This window comes from Dromaius novaehollandiae, chromosome 1, assembly GCF_036370855.1.
Source record: "Dromaius novaehollandiae isolate bDroNov1 chromosome 1, bDroNov1.hap1, whole genome shotgun sequence".
NCBI lineage: Eukaryota > Metazoa > Chordata > Aves > Casuariiformes > Dromaiidae > Dromaius > Dromaius novaehollandiae.
The window spans coordinates 33,277,377-33,301,046 of record NC_088098.1 but is presented as its reverse complement, the minus strand read 5'-3'; the positions used below and the strand labels follow the sequence as shown (position 1 = coordinate 33,301,046).

Below are 23,670 nucleotides of genomic sequence, written 5' to 3'. Positions count from 1 at the left end.
CAGAACACTCACAGCAGAAGCTTTCCCCTAAGTTTTGAAGAATTTTCAAACCAAATCCCAGACCTTCTCGTACTTGACAAACTTGATTTGCTTTAGGAATTGTTTCCTGGTGGAAAAAATCGTGGCGTAACTGGGTGTGCCTCAAACATTTGTGCAAAGGTTATTTTTAGTTCAACATATTTAGCAAGCACTCTGTGTTCCTGTTTCCATTAAAAGAAAAACATTTCTCCTTTGTTTTGTCATATCTTAATGTGCTAATGAAGAGTACATCCAACAAAGTAAAGGACTTGTAAACTGTTCGGCAAACACTGGTGAGAGTATGTACAGTTTAACAATCTGAAGACTTTCTCCTGGTGGAAGATAATCAGGTTAGGGATCACTTAAGCAAACTGGACATACACAAGTACATGGGCCCTGATGGGATACACCCATGAGTGCTGAGGGAGCCAGCTACTGTCATTGCTAGCTGGGCCTCTCCCAATCATCTTTGAAAGGTCGTGGTGATCCGGAGAGCTGCCCGAGGACTGGAAGAAAGCAAATGTCACTCCAGTCTTCAAAAAGGGCAAGAAGCAGGACCCAGGGAACTACAGGCCAGTCAGCCTCACCTCCATCCCTGGAAAGGTGATGGAGCAGCTAATCCTGGATACCATTTCCAGGCACATGAAGGACAAGAAGGTGATGAGGAGAAGTCAGCATGGATTCACAAAGGGGAAATCATACTTAACCAACTTGATATCCTTCTGTGACAGAATGACTGGCTGGATAGATGAGGAGAGAGCAGTGGATGTTCTCTACCTTGACTTCAGTAAAGCTTTTGACACCATCTCTCGTAACATTCTCATAGACAAGCTGATGAAATATGAGCTAGATGAGCTGACAGTAAAGTGGACAGAAAACTGCATGAGCAGCAGAGCTCAGAGGATTGCGATCAGTGGCCCAAAGTCTAATTGGAGGTCAGTAACTAGTGGGTGCATCCCTGAGCATTTCTCATATGGTAAAACGCTGAGAGAGCTGGTACTCTTTTCCCTGGAGAAGAGAAGACTGAGCAGGGATCTTATCAATGCATATAAAAATCTGAAGGGAGGGTGTAAATAGCATGGAGCCAGACTCTTTTCAGTGTTGCCCAGCGGTAGGACAAGAGGCAACTGGCACAAACTGAAACACAGAAGATCCGCCTGAATCTAAGGAAGAACTTCTTTACTGTTGTAAGGGTGACTGAGCACCAGAACAGTGAGGCTCCAGTCCAGAGAGGTTGTGGAGTCTCCATCCTTGCAGATATTCAAAAGTCATCCAGACATGGTACTGGGCAGTCTGCTCTAGGCAACCCTGCTTGAGCAAGGGTGTTAGTCTAGATGTTCTCTAAAGGTTCCTTCCAACCTCAGCTGTTCTGTGATTCCATGATTCTGTGAATCTCACCAACTAAACTGAGAATTCTTTCCATACAGGGGAAGCCAATCATCATCTTCCAAGAAGGAAGGAAAAAAAAAATCAAGTAAATATTAACAAGAATAGAGAAGCTTCCATACAATGAAAATGATTACGTGCTGCCTTTCTTACTATCTCAACGCTGTGAATACTGAGAGGCCAAATACTGCAAATACTGCTGTTCCTAAGGGAGCTTTTCACTGAACCTGCCACTAAGTTTTACCATTTGGATCCTCTGGAATAATAATCCATCCATGTAAATCCCATTTGAATGGATTCTTCTAATTTTAAAAAAGCAGTGTATGCTAAAATATGCCTGGCAAACACAACATTCAAGACTGACTCTGAAGTTTGCTATCTGGGCACCAGTTTCTTTTCCTGAATCATCCAGATCCTCTTTCTGCACTTCAAAAATGAGACAGTCCTACCGAAAATTTCTTCAGCCCACGAACGTGATTAATTTTGGTTCCTTTTATTATATAATACCACACAATCAAGTTCTCTGCAGCAGAAACAGGGAGACATGGAAATCACAAACTTTGAAATTGCTATGCTTTGTTTTGCAGCAAGAACAAGAGGACCTCAGAGTTTTACTATTCAGCTCTGACCATTTCTTAAAATGTGTGTTTTCAAATACCAATGATGATTTGAATAATTCTCCTCTAATCACACTCTGTGATGTAAATCACATCAGAGATTAATCAGAAACCCAGTGTGCTTTTCTAACTAGGAGACAGACTGAGACATGTTGTGTCGCTATTTCATTGAACTAAGCAGAGAACAGGCTACATGTAATAGAGGTCAAACCAGGTAAAACCGAAAGCAATAGAAGCTCCTGACCGAAGAGTGGGTCATAAGCAAGACAACCACAGTATACGCAACTGTGAAAACTCACAGACGAAGTGGAATATCAAAAACGCAAGTTCAATTACTCCAGCTTTAACCACATCTTCTCTACAAAGAGAAAGCCTATCTTGCAACATAACTTATAAGCTAATCTTTGCATGCAGACACATAACAGAGCTGAGATCCAAGGGCTTTCAAACAAAATAGGTAGGAGCTGAACTAAAATTCAGATAAAAGCCTGGAGCAAACTTTTACAATTACAGAGCTTTGCTGTCTAAATTGAGAGACTATTTCAGATAAACAGCATTCTTACAAACAAAGATTATCTGTTGTCTCTTTTGAGACACACTGAGATGCAGAAAGGGTCTGTTAAGCAAGACAGAGGTCATTTACAAGTTGTACTTACCATCACTGTTCCCTGTGGCTGAAGAGCTAAGGGCTGACCTACTGCTACAACTTGCTGATGAGACTCGCTTGAGGGACTGATCATCTGAACATTCTGTCCCTGAATAGAATACGCTAGAAGAAAATGAAAAAAAAATCCAAACTTAAAAGCCAGTACGCACTGTAGTAACAACCATCACCTTCTGACAAACGAATTTCTGTGAATTTTATCACAGTACTAGTTTTAAGGCAGCTCACTACATTGGGATCTTCAGATATATTTAGATTATTACAGTATTGTTTTACAGGGTTAAAGGAACCAGTACTAATTTGTCCCTCATTAACTACAAGGTATGGCTTGCAAGTGGTTAATATACGTCATGTCCAAAATGAAGTATTTGTGCAAGCACATACAGGTTGAGTATATGCCTCAAATCAGTTATCTATCTAAAATCACTCCGTGCTACTGTTGTACTTGTGCAGTCTGAAAATAAAGTTGTTATATGTGCTATGTTGTGATGTTTTTTTCTAATACAGAACTATAAGTGATACTTTTTATAACTCAGCTGTAGAAAGCAGAGTACCAACCTAAATATAAGGTGAAGCTCATTGCTTCTCTCCCCTCAGAAAATCTAAAAAATGTTTTTTAAAAAAATATCCAGACCCAACTTACTTTACGTTTCTAAACTACATCTGCAACTTGCAAAAGTACTGCACTTTGGCAGCAACAGCACCCCACTGTTAGCACTGTTTCATGGACTCACGATCTAATAATATACTCAGCTGGTGGGCTGAAGAAGAGGTTCTGGCCCTCGTTCCCAAACGAGGATATCTTCATTTTCTATTACAGGTCTACTGTTAGACCCATGTGCATATTCTCCAGGTAATTCCATTTCTGGTGACATAATAATTCAGTTTCAAAATCAGAAACACAATACGCCACCATCTAGCATATCCCATAAGCTGGTGCTTGTAGCACATGTTCAGGATGTGGGAAGCATCAATTCATTCTTTTGTAAGCTGAACAGAGCCCAGAACTTAAGACCTGCCATTTACTCAGTAAGTACTACAGTCACTAGACAACTATAGAAAAGACTGCAGTATACCATGAATGAAGTAAGTTCTATCCAACTCTGGAGTATCTGTGATTTTTGCCCAGGTACTTTCCAAGAGTTTGAGTGTCTTAACTACACATCGTAATAGAGCTTTAGGACAGCAGATCTTCTTATAATAGGAAGTTTAGATATATGCTAAGCATTCAAGGAATTAAGTTAGGTTGAGTAGAACAGTACCTAGCATGCTTAGGATGCTGCAAGACTAGACTAAGTCTAAATCCCGCCTAAGGATTCTGACTAAATTAATATAACCAAATACAACTGTAGTGTTCCTTGGCGTAAAGTTTATGTTTGCAACCACATCTTGAGAAAAAAGTTGGGTTTAGAGTTATTTTAGCATGGACAATACATGTAACATAATTAAACATATTTGAACATATAATAAAGGAAATGTATATACTCACATTTGCTGGACAAAGCTGCAGTTGTGCTGTTTAATACAGTAAGAGCATAGTGAGGAGGCAAGGACCCTTTGCAAATGGCAGTGATAAAGGCATCTCTTGATGTCACAAGACCTAATCTTCCACAAAGTGCAGCCATGGTCAATTCTGCTTTTAAAATATTTTCAGTGGCAGCTTCATCAGTGCTGAAAGAGCACATATCAGTTAGTGGGAATTAATCCACACACACAAAAAGCAGCTAACTGAACATGAAAGCAATGAGAACTCACAGTTTAAAACTGGCAACAGTATAAACGCTGAAGAGCAAGCTTAACCAATCAACAAAATTCTTTAGAACCATTTCCTATAGAATTGGTCTTTAGTTCCAAATGACTTAGCACAGAGGAGCCTACAAGGAGATATTTAACACTGATTTCAGAAAAAGGGGTTTGATAACTAAAGACTCTTCGAAAGGGGCAGTTAAGTTGCCAAAGTTACTACCTACTAAACAGCTATTCCGCTTCAATGGAAAGATTGTATAGTACTAACAAGTACTGAAAAATTATTTAGTCACTTTATCAACAGTAATCAAGACTTGAGAGGAATCACTTCAATGTGACAAAACATTCAGTCAAAATAAAAGAGAATTAAAAAGTTAAATAGTTTAAATATAAGTCTTTGAAAATGTAGTTAACTGTTCTCTCTATATTAGAGCTCCATGTACATTACAAGTATGTACAACTGCTCTATGTACATTAGAGTTTTATGCTACACTTTCAGGGACTTGCATGTAGTTTACTCCTAACAGATCCTCACTCAATCTACCCATCACTAACACACAAACTTCTCTGGTATTGTCTGCTTATGCACTATGAAGTGCAATTCGAGCGATTTCAAAACTCAGTTCGAGACATAACTGGGAATACCATCTATGAAAGAACAAGATATATAAAAGACGAAATAAATACCTTGCATCAAGAAGGAGGGATAATGCAGCAAGAAGACCACACCAACATGCATTCACCATTTCTTCCCAGACAGCTCTGCTAACTTGAAAGAAATGTATATACATGTTTGTAGCAGAAAAACATAATTGAAAGTTATTAAATAAAGTATTGGCACCAATGCACAATGCTCACTGCTGGATCCTTTAGAGTGTATTTAAAATATATATATACACGTATAAATGTAAAAATATATGTATATATAAACACATACACACACATAGACGTACACACACACACACGTACCATTTAAACACCCGCATTTAAAGTAATGTTGCTGAAGTAAAAAAATGTCATCAATGCAACTCCTAACAAGGAAACTATACATTAAAGGTACTTTTCATTTACATTTCTCAATACATTCCCATCATCACCAAATATAATAAACTCCTTTGTGCTTACCACATAAAATTAATTGTACTGCACGCAATGCTTACAATAAATTACACAAAAAACCCTATGAAGGTATATTAAACTATTTTTAAGACTTTGTCTATAAAAACAAGCATGAGGAAGTGCATACATTAGGGATGTGGGGTAGACAAGAAATAAACACTGAAATTTTGCAGTGATGGAAAGACATCTCTCCTCTGGCATTTATAGTTCTCCAGGTTCCTAGAACATTTTTTCATTTCTCTAACCTAACAGGAGGAAATTATAGCTCTGATAGACCTATAATTTGCCCTTCTCGTCCCCACGCTCCTGCCTCCCTGTGCCCTGCCACGCCGCTGCGCAGGGACTGTTTGCCTCAGCACCATGGAGAGCTCCACGGCTGCCGCGGCCGGAGCCCGCACGGGGGACAAAGCCACTTCCCTGCCTCCACCAGCGGCGATGCCTTGTTACCAACCTCACTGCTACCCGCTCGCCTTCCTGGTACACAGTGTAAAATCGCTCCAGGGAGCCAAGCCTTTCTACACGTACATATACTGACTCCTTATATGCTGCACAAATACAAGCCCCTGTTATATCTGCTTCTAAAGAAGGTAAGTTCTTCCCTGAATCCTTATTTAACATCTCTCCATTAAAACGTATGTCTTCTCATGTTGTCACTAGAAGCAGAATTTTGTAATGTGCTTGTAACTGCCATATTTCTTTCAGTCAGGATATCTCTTGTGACCTTCCTGGATCTCAGTGCTAAGCAGAGTTGAGAACACAGGAAGGCAGAATAGTAGTCCCAGAGAACAGAACACCTATTATTACTCCTCTGCTGTCCCAATCACACACGTACATGTAAAACAGTATTAAAACACAATAAGGAAAGTATGGCTAAAGTCCTATATGACAGAAACAGCACATAAAAGTCAAGTATCTTTATAGCCTACTGCTGTTCTGTTTAAAAAACACTAAAATAACCCCCCAAATTCAGAAGTTATTTCAGAGAAACTTTAAAAACTGTTTCCAATAGTTATATATTATATATATATTTCCAATAGTTAGTTCCAACTAGAAATGATAAAAATCTCTGCAAACTACAAATTACTATTTCATTGAAAGTTTTTACATAATGTTTCAAAACAATAAATTTAAACAACAAAGTATGAACTATTTTAAGCTTCCTTTGCATAAAACTCTAAGTAATCTTAATGATGTAGATGTTAGAATGTCTCCATAAAAATAAAGTAATAAAAAGAATGTAAACATATTAAACATACAATTGTACTAATAAGATTTCGTTTCTTGTGTTGCAATTTGTATTATTTGCATTTTCAAATACCTAGGTCTTTGTCTGATTGGTCAGATACAGACTGCAAATCTTGTTGCTCTGAAGACTGTGCTGGTGATGAGGTTGCCTCCGTTGTGATTTGACTGACTGTTTCAGCCTCTCCCAACTCTCCTTCAATCATGGTAGTGATACCCCGGACAAGATCCAGTAAACACTGAAATGCCACTGACATGGCATAGCCTTCAGGAATTGTAGGTGGCTCTACTTTGTCCAGCATTTCCAAACTAAAAAACAAAAAGCATTACAAGTAAGTGTGTAACACTACAACTGTGACTAAAAACAGTAAGAAAAAACAAGTTTTCAAACACCTGATAACTACAAACGTCCCAAATATCATCCTTGGAGAGTTACAGAAACTCCAGAAAAGAAACTACTTCACAAATTAAAATAATAAATGAGTCACTAAATAAAACAGTAAACAAAATGATAGAAACTCCTAGTATGTAGATCTGCAAGTAAATATTAAGACATTAACACATATAAGGAAGTGTCACTGAATGAATTATGCTACTTGTATTCTCATTCTACTTAAAGCTACTGCAAAAGAACCTTTTCAGAAGAATGTACAGAGAGGAAATAAGGCAGTGTGACAGTGTGAATATTGTTATAACAAGTTGAGAACAAGTCAGATGTTCCATGATCATTATCACTGAGTCCAAAAAAAACTGGAAAACCCTGCCACTGGAAGGTAATGTATGACCAAACATTCATCACCTCCCATCAACTATGTTGAATACATATGCATACAATGGAAGTTATTTGTACAAAGAGGAACTGCTGACATTATTCACTTCCGAATGCCTGTAATTAAAACATCACTATTCTAGAGCACTTATCTTCAATTTTTACCTTAAAAGCACATAAAGAACTGCTGAGTTACAAACCCTGCAGGAAACAGATTGTAGCTACTACAGCATCAGTGTCTGCCCAAGGAGAGACAGTCCTACAGAAACTACCCACTACCCCAACAACCAAAAACCATTTTTCATGATTTGGTCTACAAAGCACTCTTAAGGCCAGGCACTCCAGCTACAATTCAAAGACACTTTTATACCACCTTATCACCAGTCCTTTCTGTCCAAAGGCTTTTCTTTCCTTCTCCCAAACAAATAACATTTTAGATATTATTTCTATTTTCCTGTAGAAAATATCCTTAGATATCTGAAGACTTAGGAAGCATAGGTAGATCAAATGTTCAACTTCTGTTTCTACTGTCAGATCTAGAGGGGGACAAGGCAGACACAAAGCGGCGGGGGAGGTGGAGACCAATGCTCATTCCATGGAGGAACAGTAACAACAAAAAAAGTAAGGTAATTGGGACACCAAAACCACAGTAACAATTAAGTGAGGCACAATGACTCCATAAAAGAAAAATGTGTAATCATGAAAAACACAGCTGTGTCAATCCAGTTTGGCATTCAAATAGGTACTGATTTGAAAGGTATGCTTGAGCCTCAGCGCAGTACCACACTACCACAGGACTTCTACATTGCAGCTGGCTATCATCTGGCAACTTCGGAGAACGCAGCAGAGAGATAAAAACTGCTGTGAAATCCTAGAACCAGCCAAACTATTTGATGCATGCAAACCTTCTACTTTTGCTTAAACCCTCTCTACTTATTCCAAATCTTGTTGCATGTAGCTCAGATAAATTGAGGCAGCCTTTCAGATTTGCAGAAAACCAGAACTGCAGAAAACAATGCATGTCTACAATCACCTGACCAATAATGAAACTAACAGACAACAATCACAGGTTACACTGTTTCCTTTACTACAAGCCCATACTTTTCCATTAGCAACCTCACAGATTGCAGAATAGTTAGAAAAACATTCATCATGATTTACAAGCCTTTATACAGAAATTAATGAGTTGGTTAAGTAACAAAAAAGTAGTAATACTGCATTCTTTCCATTAAGTCTTCATCTTTTTTTAATTCTAATTGACCTGAAGTAGATCAAAACTGTAAACAAAAGGAGTAGTATTTTTAATCTTTTCACCAAATGTAATGTACTTTTTCAATGGAAGATGAATTAAAAAATAAAGTATGGCTTCATATTTAAAATTCAATTAAAAAATAATTTTTGACAAACTGTGCATTATACTGTACAAAATTATAAAAATGTCACTGTGCTAATGCGTACTGAAGTGTTAAAAAATGATAAAGGATATTTGAAAAAAATCATATTACATCTTTATACTACAACAATTTCACACAGAAGAAGCCTATAAAAGTTTTGTCTTTGTTAGCAGCATAAGACTTTACAATGGAAAGGAGAAATATAAAATAATTTATAGTAATTTTGAAAAAGACAAAACTTTTATAGGCTTCTTCTGTATGAAACTGTTATCATTTTAAGCATTTTTGACCAGGAGGTTTAAATTTTGAAGTCATTAAACTAGTGGACTTATTTAACAAGTGTTTGAAAATATTTCACAAAAGGTTCTTAATTCTGGGATCAGAACCCTAATATAGGGGGTTTTTTATATTTCAAAAGTTTTATATTAAAAAAAACTATATGCTTACATTTACAAAAAATTGCTCATATTAAAGAAATTTCGTTCAAAGTGATATTTTACACTACTAACATTTTTTTAAAACATAGCAGTTTTAGCTCCTACAACTGAGAATAGAATATTTATACATATAAATAATTAAAATCATTGATGGGTTTTATAGTTAAGACATACGTGTGAGGCAGAGGTCATATACCCTATTTTCACAGACGGGAAAGCAAACTACTGAAAAATGACGTTACTTGTTATAGTCACATGGGAATGGGTATGACAAGTCTTGAATGCAAATCTCCTTCATCTGTTCTTTTAAATACAATTCCTTCCACATGTAAAGAGGAAGACAAGACACAGCGATCAGGGAAGAGACAGGCCTACCCTGGCAAAAAGTCATCTGTTAGCTCTGTTCACAATTCATGTCCCTGGAATCAAATCACTGCACAAAAATATGAGATCTGACCATTTTATGAAAATCTAACAATAGCATTAGGAGAGAATCCCAAGGATGGGATGTGATTCCCAAGAATGATTAGGTAAACTAAAAGGACATTTATGGGAAATATTAGAACAGAAAGTCAAGAGGCAATGTTTAACATGTGCAAGCAGTTAAACTTCTGAAATCTGAGGGTGAATTTTTCCTTTTAAACCTAAAAGGCAATTAAGGGAATCTCTTCATTAAAAAGTATTCAGAGCCAGACTATTTGCTGATTTCACTGAGTATTAGTACACCAAAATCTTGTGGGCTGTGCAAATAACTTGCAATTTTGAACATATGACCCTCAACGGTCATGACTGACATGAAGAAACTTCCACTATTTCAAAAGGCATTGTAACCTCATATTTACAGCTCTGTAAACTGAAAATACAATCTCCGTTACACAAAGTCTTCAAGAAAAAAAACTAACTGGTCATACTAAGAAGCACTCACAGTCTAACTGTGGTATACAGGCCAATATATTCCAGTGCTGTCCAGCATCTATCAAAATATCCTGTTCCATAAGAACTGCCATACAGTAGAAGCACTGTGGTTTAACGCCTCTCTTGTTTGCCATTACAGTAGCCATTAAAAGACATTCTGAAATTATTATTTATTATAGCGAGGCCTAAAATTTAAAAGTTAACACTGCAATGGTATGACAAAGAAAATTCCAACAGATACTAAAGCCACAGGGGATATTTGGATCAGAATCCCAAACACTAACAAAACAATGAAAAAAAAAATCAGATCACTTCACTGCACTGACAAAAACAAAATCCATAATATATCTCAACTGCCAGTGGAATGAACACTTCCATATAAACTAATTTTAAAAATCCTTATATAACAAAGTAGTAAATAAGGATCTTTATTATATGTATTTTTAAATGGACAGTGGTACTTACTAGGTAGCTTTAGCACTTCCTTGTACTGTTACATTCAGGATAGGTATCCAGGTACCTCTGTACTCAAACGCAGGTAACACAGTTGCACCCCCTCCCATTCCAAGCACTCCTGGGGTGGCTTGTGCTGAGCCAGCGCTTCCCGACACATTGCTTCCTATTCAGGGAAACAAAGCGATAAAATTAACCATTCTCATAATCTAATTTTAGTTACCACCAAACAGCCTTTTTCTACACTTAGTTTTTATGTTGAGATATATGGATCAATCTGAGACCACCAGCTCTGGGTCGTGGGGAAAGGGGAACCACTGTATTTGTGCTCCCCCTGCTGTCTAAACCACAGTACTACGTGCAGAGTAATTAGTTTAAAAGGCACCCTTGATGCCAACTGCTCCGTTTTCAGTAATAATGAAATGTTTTTGTGAAAGACATAGCAGCAGCAGCATTCATAACACTCTATTAGCAAACTAAACTTAAATGGCTTTGATGAAAAAAACATTTTTATGTATATATAATATACATATATATAATGTATATTTTTTATAAGTGTAGCATCAAACAGATATTTAAATAAAAAGTCATGGATTATTTGAATAGCTACATCTAGAACTCAGGACATCATCAGAAATACAAGTTAGTCATTCCAAGAATAAAGATCACCACAAACTTGAAAGATTTCAGAAATGCAAAAGCCACATGGAGAAATTCAGTGGCTTAAGACCTGCAGGGTTTGAATCTGTTCTACCCCAAGCTAGAGGAGAATAAACATCAGGGAAGAGCCAACAACAGGTCAACCAATAGCCATAAGGGAACAAATTTTGATTCCAATCAATCAAGCCAAGAAGCCAAAAAAAGCTGACAAAAGGACTCATACATAAAGAAGTCTATACTTATCAGAGTAAGTGCCACAAGTTCAGACTGTCTCTCTGTACAGACAAAGGAGAGAGAAAAGGGCAGAGTCCTCAAGAAGGTGCCCCAAAGCACCTATATGCATCAGTCTAACAACTTTCATTTTGGTGTGTTCTCTTTTAACGATATAGAGAGGCTAACTTACTAATTCAGGCAAAACCAATGCATGCAGAAGCCTATGCACTTTAATACAGTAAAGCTTATCAGATTAAAACAACAAAAATCAACAAAAAGGTCAAAGTACTGCCACCAACACAATACGCTGGTGTACAAAGCTTAGGTAGATGTAGCTTTAATCGTCTATGAAAAGGCTACCTTGTTGCAAAATTGAAGTTCAAAAGACAACTACATGCTCATAAGGTATATACAGTTATCACAGGATTATCATAGTAATTGGAAGATTGAGAGAAAAAATTAACTTGTACTGATCTGCTCGTTGTCTGTTATACGTGGCCATAGGAGAAGAAACAGAAAGAGAAATGCACGAGAAACACTCAGACAGGAAGAAAAAAAGGTGAAAAGTTAACAGAGAAAATGATTCAGAATGATAAGCCAGAGAAACAGTGATCGTGCTAAGGACAAGACTGTATTGCAATGCTGTTTCAGACTAAGGAAAAATGTAAATTTGAGAGTGAATATTTAAGAATAGCTTCTTGTATATGCGTGTATTACATGATGACAACTGCTTTTCTGTTTTACCATAAGGGGTTAAACCAACCCAGAAATAATAAAATTGCCCTATCAGCTTCCATACAGATAGCTACCGAACAACAGCTACCATGATAAATTTCTCCATATAAACAATGCTGACACCAACTTGGAATTCAGAACACACTAACCTTTATGAGTGAGCACTGACATGTATGAGTTTAACACCAGACTTTTTAATGTTTATTAATTAAAGCACAATTTATCTTCACATATCCCTTAAACTATAGCAAAGCCATAGTTGTCTCTGATTTCCTAAGAGGAAAAGGAGAGACCTACCAACTTAGATACTTCTTTGACTGCTAGTGCAAGAATAAGTGGCTAGGAGAAAAAGTAACAAAAGTGATTCACTTCTTATTGGACAGGTTTCTTTAAAAAAAAAAAAAAAAAAAGAAAGATCAGGCAATTTCATTCTTTCCTCATTCACAGATCTTGCACATAATTTGGCATAACTATGTGTATTTGGCTAACTTTGATAAAAAGTTGAATAGCACTGGTGATGCACAGATTTCTGCAGTGAAGAATAGGAAAACATTTGTGCTCACTTCTGAGACACTGCTTTACGCAATCTGATGCCTATCTCTTGCTGTCTAAAAGCAATCAGCAGCAGGGAAATACACTGACCATTTTACTTCCCCTTAATACAACAGCATTTTGAAGACAAGGTTATTCGTTTTCAGGTCCCTAAAAAGAAAAAGATACGTATTTTTTTACACTACACTTAACTATATACCTCAGTGCCAGATAATCCATTTACCTCCAAAGTGGTCTCAGTCATGGTTCCCAGACTGAACAAAAAAACATTCATGAAACCACAAATAAATATACCCATACAAATCTACTTTCCTGATAAAACTGTAGCCTGCCTTTTCCGCAAAGTTTCCCACTTATAGAAGCTGGAAACTGTTTGTGACTTCAGCGAGAAACTACTCAGAAAGCTTAATGACAAAGATTTCCATTGCATACTCTTCGAGGGACAAACACATACATTACACAATTTTTAAGTTGATAGGGTTACTCTCTTGATATTATATTTTTATTATTGATATATTATCAGAATTATTATCAAATTATTATCTTGTTTAAGAAGGCATGTCAAAAGAAACTTAGAAATTATTTTTCTTTTGTTTGTTGCTGGGCTTCTGCTTTCAGAGCCATGTGAAGAAGCAGAGTGCCCTAACTCAGATGTGACTGTCTTCAAAGTGATAAACAATAAGGCCATTCCTTCTTACAAAAATAAAAATATACCTAGTGAAATACCAAAATCCTGGCTGCAAGAAAAGATAATCAAGTTTCAGTAAAGAACTATTTTCTGCCTACAGAAAAAGCAAAGATCATCTGTAAAACACAGATCTTCCTTTCTACCCTTTGGCTTTCTTAATCCAGTTCTGGCCCTACAAACCCAAAATAAATTAGCTTTTGTCCCTCAAAAGAGGAAGCAAACACACAGTCTTACTACTTCAGGTGTACACAGCCCTTACAAGACCTCAAAAAAAATGAGGCAAGTAGAGTCAGAAATCAGAAATCATTCCCTCAACTTCCTTCAGAAAAGATCTGAATCAGGAGCTTGGTCACTCTAGAAGTGGATGCAGCTGGATGGGCAGTGCTCTGCTGACTGGGGGCTAAACCTACCCCAGGCTACAGGTAGGTAAAGTCATCCATTTTAACAGACCCAAAAACATCAGTTTATCTCAAGCTAGCTTTTCACCTAAATAAATGCTAAAGTACAGAGTTGTACTAAACCAAATGTATAAACTGGAACAATTCAAAATTATTATCATAAGAAAATACTGCAAAATTAAAATAATAGTAAGAACAAGGCTTTACCAGCTTGGTTGGGTGCTGCTGATGTATTCCCTGTGCTTGTTACAAGAAATAGTGACTGGATGAAGGACCCCAGTGCATTCACGATATCACGGAAAACTTTAGTGGAATGTTGCTTCATATCATAGGACTGACAAAAGGACCTGTAAAGTATTTTTAAAATTATAGTAAGTATTTGACAAATCAGAGAGTAAAAGCACATTTTAACTGCAAATATTTAAGTGAAAAATAAAATTCAGTTTTGGGTAAATGCTTCTTCAATGCTGGTGAGACACACAGGGTTTGGGATAATCAGGTAATTATAATTCAGCTCCTCCTGGAAAATAGGCATTGTCAAAAGCTTCAAAAAAAAATATCTTGAAGAGTTTATTGTCTTTAAGTTTCTAAATATTTACAATATTTTAGGAAGTCCTTTCCACCAGAGAAAAATAAAAAGATTTCTTCACTTTCACATAAAAGTGAAGTTTGATACATTGTACCTTAATAGCTGAGGCTGCACACAAAGTCTGTGAATAGATTCTACTGCAACAGCTCTCAGCCACTGTGGTTTGTCTGCGTCCAGAAACTTAACCAGCAACGACAGAAAGATTTCACATTCCGTTACCTAAAAGATACAGTTTAAAGACATTAAATTAAAAGCCTCCTGCAAAGTATTTTCTCCAAAAGACTTTTGTTCCAGATTAGGAGACCTATGCTAGCAAGTTTTGCACAGGATCTAAAAAGCTTTAACAAGCTTTCACTTAAAGCAATATGCAATATATGCTTAATAATCACAATATTGTTTTGCCAAGCTAACATCATATATGTAATTGTATTCAAGAAGTTAAATTCCTTACAGACATTTCAACAGACTTCTAAGATGTGCTACAATAAAGAAATGCAAGGAAGAAAAAAATACTTTTTTTTTTTTTTTTTTTTTAGCAAATACCTAAAACTTGGGAAGTAAAAAACAGCTGGAATGTAAGTGGCATAATAAATGAAAAAGGTTTTAAACTTATAAATAACTTTTATAAACGTTTTGCCAACACTTTATTTAAGCAACAGAAGTCAAAAGCCTCTTAGCAACTATTAACAAGCACCACAATCAACATATTGAAAGCCAAACAAACAACAGAAGAGGATTAAAAGCTTCCCAAAAATGTAACTGAAAGACAGTCAAGTAAAGGAACTAACTTTTTGGCAAGCACAGAAAAATCCAAAGATAGTTAAAAATATACTCTGAGAAATTATACAAGTAGAATGTAGAATAGAGAATGCTTACTTGTAGAATACAAATAAACACAAATACATAAAAAAGGAAGCTATAATTCAGACTTTCCTTCTCTCACTATAGGTCAACTGCTCCCAACAGCTAACACTTTGTTGAACTCACTACCACTACATACACAGAAAACCAGATCTGTATAAATAAAATCTGAATATATTCTTACCAGCAAACTGTAAAACTGCTTAATCAAAACGGAAACTACTCTCAGCAAACGCATACAGATGGGGAAATATGGTTTTTCCACTGGTGCTGGTGAAGATGATGTGCTGGACCCTTGTCTGAATTTGATATTTGGGGAGAAGAGCTTTATAACAAGAGGGCATACCCTTTCTTTAAGGAGAAAACTGAATTCTTGATGCTGGAAAAAAAATTCATATTAGGAAAAAATTATAAAAAATGAAAATCAATTCACAGCTTCAAAACAGATTTTCTTCAATTACTACCCATAGTTCTGATTAAGCATCTTATTTATATTTAGTGTTAAGACCAAGTCACGTAAATCTTTGTATAAATTACATGCTTAGGAAACAAAAAGGAAGAACAGCAGACACCATGAAAAAGCTACCAAAAAGCACAATGAAATGACATCATCAGGTTCATACCGTACACTCCTGTATTTTGCAAATTATAATAAGGTACTAATTTATAATTATTATTATAATTATATATATATAATTATAATAAATTTATTATAATATAATTATAATAAAAATAATATATTATAATAATATAATATAAGGTACTAAATTATAATAAGGTACTCATTTATTATATAACTAACTTCTGAATTTAGCGACTGCCTGTTAAAACGTGTTACTGAAAGATCACGTTGTATTCACATGGAGCAGATTCATACAGTTCTAAGTCACAATTCCTAATGCTTTGCAGCTGGGGGGAAGTTATTGTTTCTGTGCAAATAACATTGCCACAGAAAAGTTACACAGTCGTATCATCAACAGTGTCATAAATTATTCAAGAAGATAAGGAAATGCATCTTTGGAGGAGATATAACTGGCAAAATAAAAAGTGAAACAGATCTTACTTACAAAGTACCATATGCTCTATAAAAGGCACAAACACACAGAGGTGAACAAATAAAGTGTATGGGATAGAAAAAAGTGGACAAAGTACACGGTTCATTTCTATCAGGAAAAGGAAAGATACAAAAGTTACAGCTCCTCTTAAGAAGCAGTATATTGACACATTCCCACTAAATTAATGAGGATTTAAATTTATTACACATCAGGAAAAATCCTAATATTCCTTCCAAGAATTACTTACCTGTAAAAACACTTGTGGAAAGTCATTGAGGACTGACTCAAGAAGTTCAAGTCCAAATGTCCGGGTCATTTCTGTCATACCCACAAGCCAGTAGGGAGCATCAGCATTAACCAACTGGCAAAGATCCTTAGAAAGAAATACATTAGCTTTTACAGTCTCTTCACAATTCTTTACTGGGATAAAGTTTCCAAGTTTTCCGAGTCTACAACTAAATCTAAACTCGCTCCCTCCTTTGTGATGAGTAATTGTCCACTTTGAAGTTCATTTTTCTAAAATACATCTTTTACATAAAATATCAAGCAAAAAACCTTATCGACAAATTTTAAACTTTGGTTTTATCCTTGTAGCAATGATGTTCATTCCTGTTCTCAAAAATATCTCAAGAAAAGTGAATTTGAAATGTAAAAAAAAGATTTTTATTGGTATAATGAATACAACCACTACTTTTCATTATATATTCTACATTACAATGCTATACCAAACACAAGAAACAAGACTGAACTATGGTGCAGCATCTGGCTAAAGCAAAAAAGAACCCTGAAGTTAATTCACACATGCTTGCTTATTTATTAGTTATCATTTATTTTAAAAGATCTTTCCTAAGCCACTCTGTCTTCATTTTCCAGTCATTTCTCTGGGATGTAACATTCCATTGCCAATTACAATAACTATGCAAAAGAAAGCCTGAGGCTCTGGTTAAGGACCTTACCAATATGCTGACAGAAGATTTTTGAAATTCCTTACAGTGGTAGAGCAGCATCCAATCATAACTGCAAATGTCTAAGTATATGCTCTGCAATTACCTGAAAAAGCATATATGCATCTTTAGCACATGGCTTCAGTGTACTGACAGATCTTCTGTTACTGTTTCCTTGAACTGCAACTGGCTGTTCAACAGTATCTGTGTAAAAAAACAGAAATGAGGTGAACAAAAGAACTGTTCAAAATCAACTACACATTAAGTGTTCTTACAAACACAGACTCTAGAAGAATGGCCAGGTAATTCTTCCGCAACTTATCATTCCTATAGAAATAAAGGTAAGACTGAATGCCAAAGATCATGAATACCAAGCTGTTATTTAAAATAAATGTTCTCTTCAGAACTATCACTGAGTTATTTCACACTAAGTGATCTAAATTACCTGCACCTTAAATGACTCTCTTGCCCCAAATTCCTTTGCAATACTAGTCTTAAGACCAGTTCCCACATTAAGAAAAATCTATTTGATATACTGATGTACAGATTTGGACCTACAGAATGGCTGAGGATTTCATCTCCTTTCTATACAAGTACACGTATAAAAGACAATAAAAATTAATAATGTCTGTTTTCTTTTAACATTTATATACTTTTTTATTGTCTATCTGAAAAAGATAAGCATATGATGTGTGCCCAAAAAACAGGTTACCACAAGCGAGCAGAATAAGAAATATACTCACCTTTGTATCGTTCATCTTCAGCAACCACTCTCTCAAATACAACAGTAACTACCTGTCGCACTGTAGCTGCCGCTGTGTTATTTGTGATATTATCTTTCGTGAAGTGCAAACGAAAACAAAGTACAATTGCCTAAAAGAAAAAAATTTAATCTTACATCAATACATCTATCTTTTAGCCAAGAGTCAAGATAGCTAATTGCAGAACATTTTCCATTGTAGTTTGGCAAAAAGTTATTTGAAAAAATATATTTAATCATTGTAAATTTGAAGAACCAGAGTAGTCTTGTGATTGTCCCACAGAAAAATCTCTTTTTCTTCATCCCCTCAAAAAGGTAAGCTAGAAATTGTATTAACGAAGACATTATGATGCACCAATAAAACTATAACCATCATACAGAGAATACACAGTAATCGACCACATAAAACAACCTGGATTAATATTAATGTCAAGAAGGATTTAGGATTATATGGTTAATCACAGAAAGGTCAGGCAATTCCAAAGTTAAGATACACACAACCTATTACTTCCTCTCCTGTATTACATCACAGTACTTTCACAACCACATTGCCTCTGCTGCGACTATTCCTCTCTAATGTGCATATTTTCATGTGTCATTGGACTGGCACAAATATTGTTTCCCATTGGATTTGATATGACCTCTAACACACAATAGTTACTTATTTTACAATAAACTGAAAATTAGCATCTGTATGTGCGATTAAACCTGTATTTCCTGTTCTTTTGCCCTCATTCCATGTTCTTGCCTTGTGTGAACCTCAGCCACACCCGGCCATAGTGCTACATGTCCTGAGCCATACAAGATATAGAATTTTCTTTTGCTTCCTTTTCTTATAAATGATTTGTGGACTCTGTTCAGATGGTCTCTCCATATTAGTCTGATACACTTCTGGACTTTCAGAAGATACTGCATGACACTCTAGGTTAACCTAATAGCAATGCCTATTTTAAGGGCCATTTTAAGAATGTTTACCGGTAATTTTCTTAATTTCAAGCAGTCAAACTAAAAAATGAACAAGCAACATACAGGTCTGCCTTAACATGACTTTTTCCAGGAACCTTTCAACAAGACAAACCTTTCAGATATTTCTTAAAAGAAATTTCTACCTATCTCAGGTAGAAAGCAAACAATCTATCATTTTACCCAAGTAAAGGCTTACATTTGGCTCACTGAGCAACTCTAGTAATTCCACTCTAGAAAATTTACAGGATATTGCTCTGTAACAGGAATGTTTTTTTCCCCGTCAAAATCTGCCCAAATTTGAATATAAATTTATGAAAAACACTATTTTTAATGTGCTCTAAGGGATTTGTTAAAAGTCCAGCAATTAAATCTTCCAGTAATTCCATCACGTGAGCATGCTTCTGGATCATGATATACCCTAATAAGACATATCAAGATAGGATATCCTGACCTATAGGACAGGGGAAAAGTGCTGGAAAAGACCTTTTCTAGTTATTTGGCACTGCTGTGCTCACAGACTTTTATGTATGGTGTTCAAAAGGAGAAAATTTCAGGATATGAAAGGGATGAGGAAATAAGGGATGCTAAAAAAGGTGTTTGGAAAGTGTTAAAAAAAGGCGAATGAAATAGGATGTAGATACCAAGAACCTAAGAATAATGGGGAGAGAGAGGGTACATGGAAGCAGGAAAGCAGAATAAATGAGGGAAGAGATGAGAAGCACACTGCTATAAATGATATAGGATATGCAGAAGAGAAAGTTAGGGTGGACTTCAACAGACTGCCTCTTTCCAGAGACCAGATTAAAACTTGACAAAACTACAATGCTGCAAGTCATTAGAGAATATCTGCTATCTAGTTAAAGACTGAGAATTCCACTTTCTAAAGTATTTCCATTCTCTCCATCAACATTTATGGTTCTGCCCCAGAATACCTATTTTAAGAAAATTTACTATATAAGGCTGAATAGTTTATATAAAGACTACAGAATTTAAGGCTTCCTCACAACTTTCTAAAGGAAAAGGAAATAAGGCTGAAGATAGAAAAAAAGTTCTTGAAACTAGGAATCCATTGCCTTTCATCCATTCATTAGAGAACGAAGGAAAAACCTGCAAAGACAATAGCAACCCAAGGAATAATATTAATCACGCAGAGGCTGTGCAACACTACTTAGGAAACACATTCAATGCAGGGTGGGGTGCAGCTTCTCCAAACATTTCCTTGCCTAGTGAAAGGTTACACTGTGCTATATGCTCTGATTTCTTCAGTTTGAAATCATACATAAGACTAATTTAGCATATCAGAAGGATAAGCAATTGCCCAGCATTTTAATTTAAAATGCTCATTAAGTCAGAAATTGATTACTGTGGAGGAATTAAAAGGCAGATTAACAAGGAAGCTAAAAGAAATTCTGTTCTCAGAGTGTACATATGAAGACAATATTGACATAAAGAATCAAGAAACCCCACTCCTCCTTCATTATTTCCAAATGCTTCACACACAAAATTTTTCCCCATTTTTTCTATGTACTTAACAAAACCAGCTACTATTGCAAATTGAGTTACACTGTTTTTCCTAAAACTACAATGTAAGTGCTAAAAATGATATTATTTTATATCTCCCTATGAAAATATTTTATACATAAAGATATTTGTTGTTATATCATGCCTGTTACCATATGGTAAGAGCTAGTAATTTTAAAGGTCCAGCTCTGCTTACTCTTTCACATTTAGAATGATTTTAAGCATCGTAAAAATAATTATTATTAGATGCACAGTATACACATCATAGGCTTAAGCCACTACAGGGGGGGAAAAAAAAAAAAAAAAAAAAAAAAGAATCTTACTGAAAATTTCTTCAGCAAAGCCACCATTTGTGAAGGACAGATATTTACCAATGGCCTTTAATGCAAGCCTCTTTTTGAAAAGCTGCCCACATTCTTTGGTGCGATTAATGTAGCTGAATTAGCATATTATTCGTACTATAGTTGGCACTAACAAATCCTTACCTTGGACAGTGCTTCATCATGCACAACTGTATTGGTTGTTAAAAGTACAAGAACTGTCTGAAGCAATTTAAGTTCTTCAAGACTATTTTCCATCAGTTGCCAAAGCATATTAATAATGTTTCCTGCTGCAGCCTACAAAAAAATTATTTTGCACATACAATTAAGATGTTTATATAGTGTTATGTCATGTGTACGCATGTAAGAATAGCGCTCTTGTAACTGAATATAACTGAATTTGACTTTTTCTATACCATAGGACTACATTTTGAATATAAAACTAATTTCATTATCACAAGCTTCTCTAAATATATTTTAAAAGTTGATCCTTCAACTTTAAAAGTTGATTTTTTAAAAAAAGTTGGAAAAATCTCTTAACATGTAGTCCAAATAAAAGCTCATACTTTGTTTTTTACTTGAAAAGATAGAGAGTACAGACATTTTACCCTCAAAATTCATTCATGACACAGAAAATACTGTAATTTTACATTATGCAAGCACAATTGAAGATAGATTTTAATAGTATTACTTTCACAAGCTTTTTAACATGCTGTATATGCAGTATCACAACAGATCACATGGCATTTAGGAAGGAAGTTGCAGGAAATGTGTCTCCGTTTTACATTGTTTTTTAGAACTAACATATAACAAATGCATCACAGACTAAATTTTGTGGATGTAACATTTAGTAAGCTTATCACAGACCATATATGTTCCACTACTGCCGTATAAGTATGCAAACCAAACGAGCTGTTTTGAATGTCATGGGTTACCCCGTAGAAGTTACTATTTTTCCTCACCACTTTGTTTTAGTGCTCAAAAAGAAGGCTTTCTTTTAAATTACTATTTTTCTAAAAGTAGATAAAAGTACAATTTTGCAGGTTATGTTCATTATATTATTAACAGCCTCCTAAAAAAGGGTGTTCACCTTCACTTAGAGGCCTGTATTTCCCATACTGAAATACTTATATGAACATTTATCTTACCTCTGAAACAACTTCATGGGACATGAGCCTTTGTATGGCTGCTAGACACAGCTGAGTGATCTTTGGTTCCTTTGTTCCACAGCCCATTAGAAAAGGCTGAACTACCTCTGAGCTGTTTTCTTTCAATGCTTTTGAAAAGAGATATGGAAGCAGTCAATTTTCAATACTTTGAAGATTACAATGCAAAATTTGCTAATCGTATCCATTAAGAACAACAAAAAGCAATCTCCAGTCTTGGAAATTTGGATTATTTTTGCACCAGAAAGAAAAGCCAACTGGAAAAAGATAACAGACTGCCAGAGCTCACTTAGATAATTGATCTGAATAAGTCTCTAATCCAAAACACCTTCTCCCTTACACACTCTTTCCTTTCTCAATGACCTGCTTTTCACTGAGTGACTTTCTTAAAACCCTCTCTAGCCTTACAGATAAGCAGTCTTAGATTGGCATCCTTTTCTTTCTGCTCTACTTCACCTCTGAACTGAATTCAAAAATGACACAAAGTGTTGTACGAAGAGATATACCAAAGCACATGGCATGAGCGGCAACAGCTAAGCTAAACGTCACCACTAAGCAAGGAGGAGAAAGGAACTGGACTGTTTGAATCCTGGATAAACACACCAGGCTGTGAATTTTTCAACCAGAGTTTTTGTGAGAAGTGGCAGCTTATTAAAATGAAAGCTTTTGATGAGAAGTGACAAGTTTCAGTTCTCATTTTTTTAAAAAAGAAAAAACTTCACAATTAATACAACATTCCACAGTGACATTTTAAAAAGTTTTCCCCATAAAAGTAATTCAAGACATCTGAGCTAAACATTATGGAATTAAAGAAGAAGAAAATAAAAAGATCTAAAAGATCACAGCAAAGCATGATTCAAACCAACTGAGTACTTTTTTGATTGTGTGCAAGACTGTTGATTCATGCAAAGTTTTAAGATTTTAGCTGTTCATTCCCTTTTCAGATAATACAAGTTTCTTCACGGTTGAAAATTCATAGTATGTTCTTACACTGAATGTCTTTCCATATATCTTAGTCTATGTGTAATAACAGAAATACATTCAAGAAAATGTTTTACATACACTTCTAAAGCATAGCTCTTACCAGAAACAAACAAAATATTCTCACATAAAACTACAAGCATGATCAACTTCAGTTTTATTTTGTCTATTGAACAATTTGAGTAAGTTTGGCCTTGAAGTGGGGTTATTATTAAGTACCATAACAACTGATCTGAAGAAATAAAATGAAACAAACATCAAGTTAAGAGCTACAAAAATATATTTTAATGACATTTTAAATTGAAGCACTAGCACACCACAAACAACTTCCTTTGAAAAGAAGAGGCTAGAGTAGGTTACGGATGCCAATTTTTATAGGGTAATAGTTCTTAACACATAAGGTAATAGTTCTTAACACATAGATAGTCCATAGCTATGTCAGTCTCTTCAGAGACAGCACAAGGCAGCAGTTAAGTTGACAAAAGCTGACTGAGCACCAAA

At 35.5% G+C, this 23,670-nt stretch overlaps 1 protein-coding gene across 9 annotated transcripts in view; it reads right to left on the bottom strand.

The window, feature by feature from the left end:
* MON2 (MON2 homolog, regulator of endosome-to-Golgi trafficking) overlaps positions 1 to 23,670 on the bottom strand; it is an 86,016-nt gene that overhangs the window by 44,478 nt on the left and 17,868 nt on the right. For all 9 annotated transcript variants that reach the window (XR_010388174.1, XM_064508388.1, XM_026092379.2 and 6 more), the window contains 13 exons: positions 22,171 to 22,298; positions 21,188 to 21,319; positions 18,199 to 18,328; positions 17,562 to 17,659; positions 16,759 to 16,884; positions 15,641 to 15,835; positions 14,690 to 14,814; positions 14,214 to 14,353; positions 10,773 to 10,926; positions 6,869 to 7,101; positions 5,119 to 5,200; positions 4,175 to 4,356; positions 2,678 to 2,790 (listed from right to left, as the gene is read on the bottom strand). Coding sequence is in view for 8 of the 9 variants with exons in the window: in XM_064508388.1 (XP_064364458.1) it covers positions 2,678 to 2,790; positions 4,175 to 4,356; positions 5,119 to 5,200; positions 6,869 to 7,101; positions 10,773 to 10,926; positions 14,214 to 14,353; positions 14,690 to 14,814; positions 15,641 to 15,835; positions 16,759 to 16,884; positions 17,562 to 17,659; positions 18,199 to 18,328; positions 21,188 to 21,319; positions 22,171 to 22,298 (1,838 nt within the window). In the remaining variant the exon portion in view is untranslated. The remainder of the gene's footprint in view (positions 1 to 2,677; positions 2,791 to 4,174; positions 4,357 to 5,118; positions 5,201 to 6,868; positions 7,102 to 10,772; positions 10,927 to 14,213; positions 14,354 to 14,689; positions 14,815 to 15,640; positions 15,836 to 16,758; positions 16,885 to 17,561; positions 17,660 to 18,198; positions 18,329 to 21,187; positions 21,320 to 22,170; positions 22,299 to 23,670) is intronic.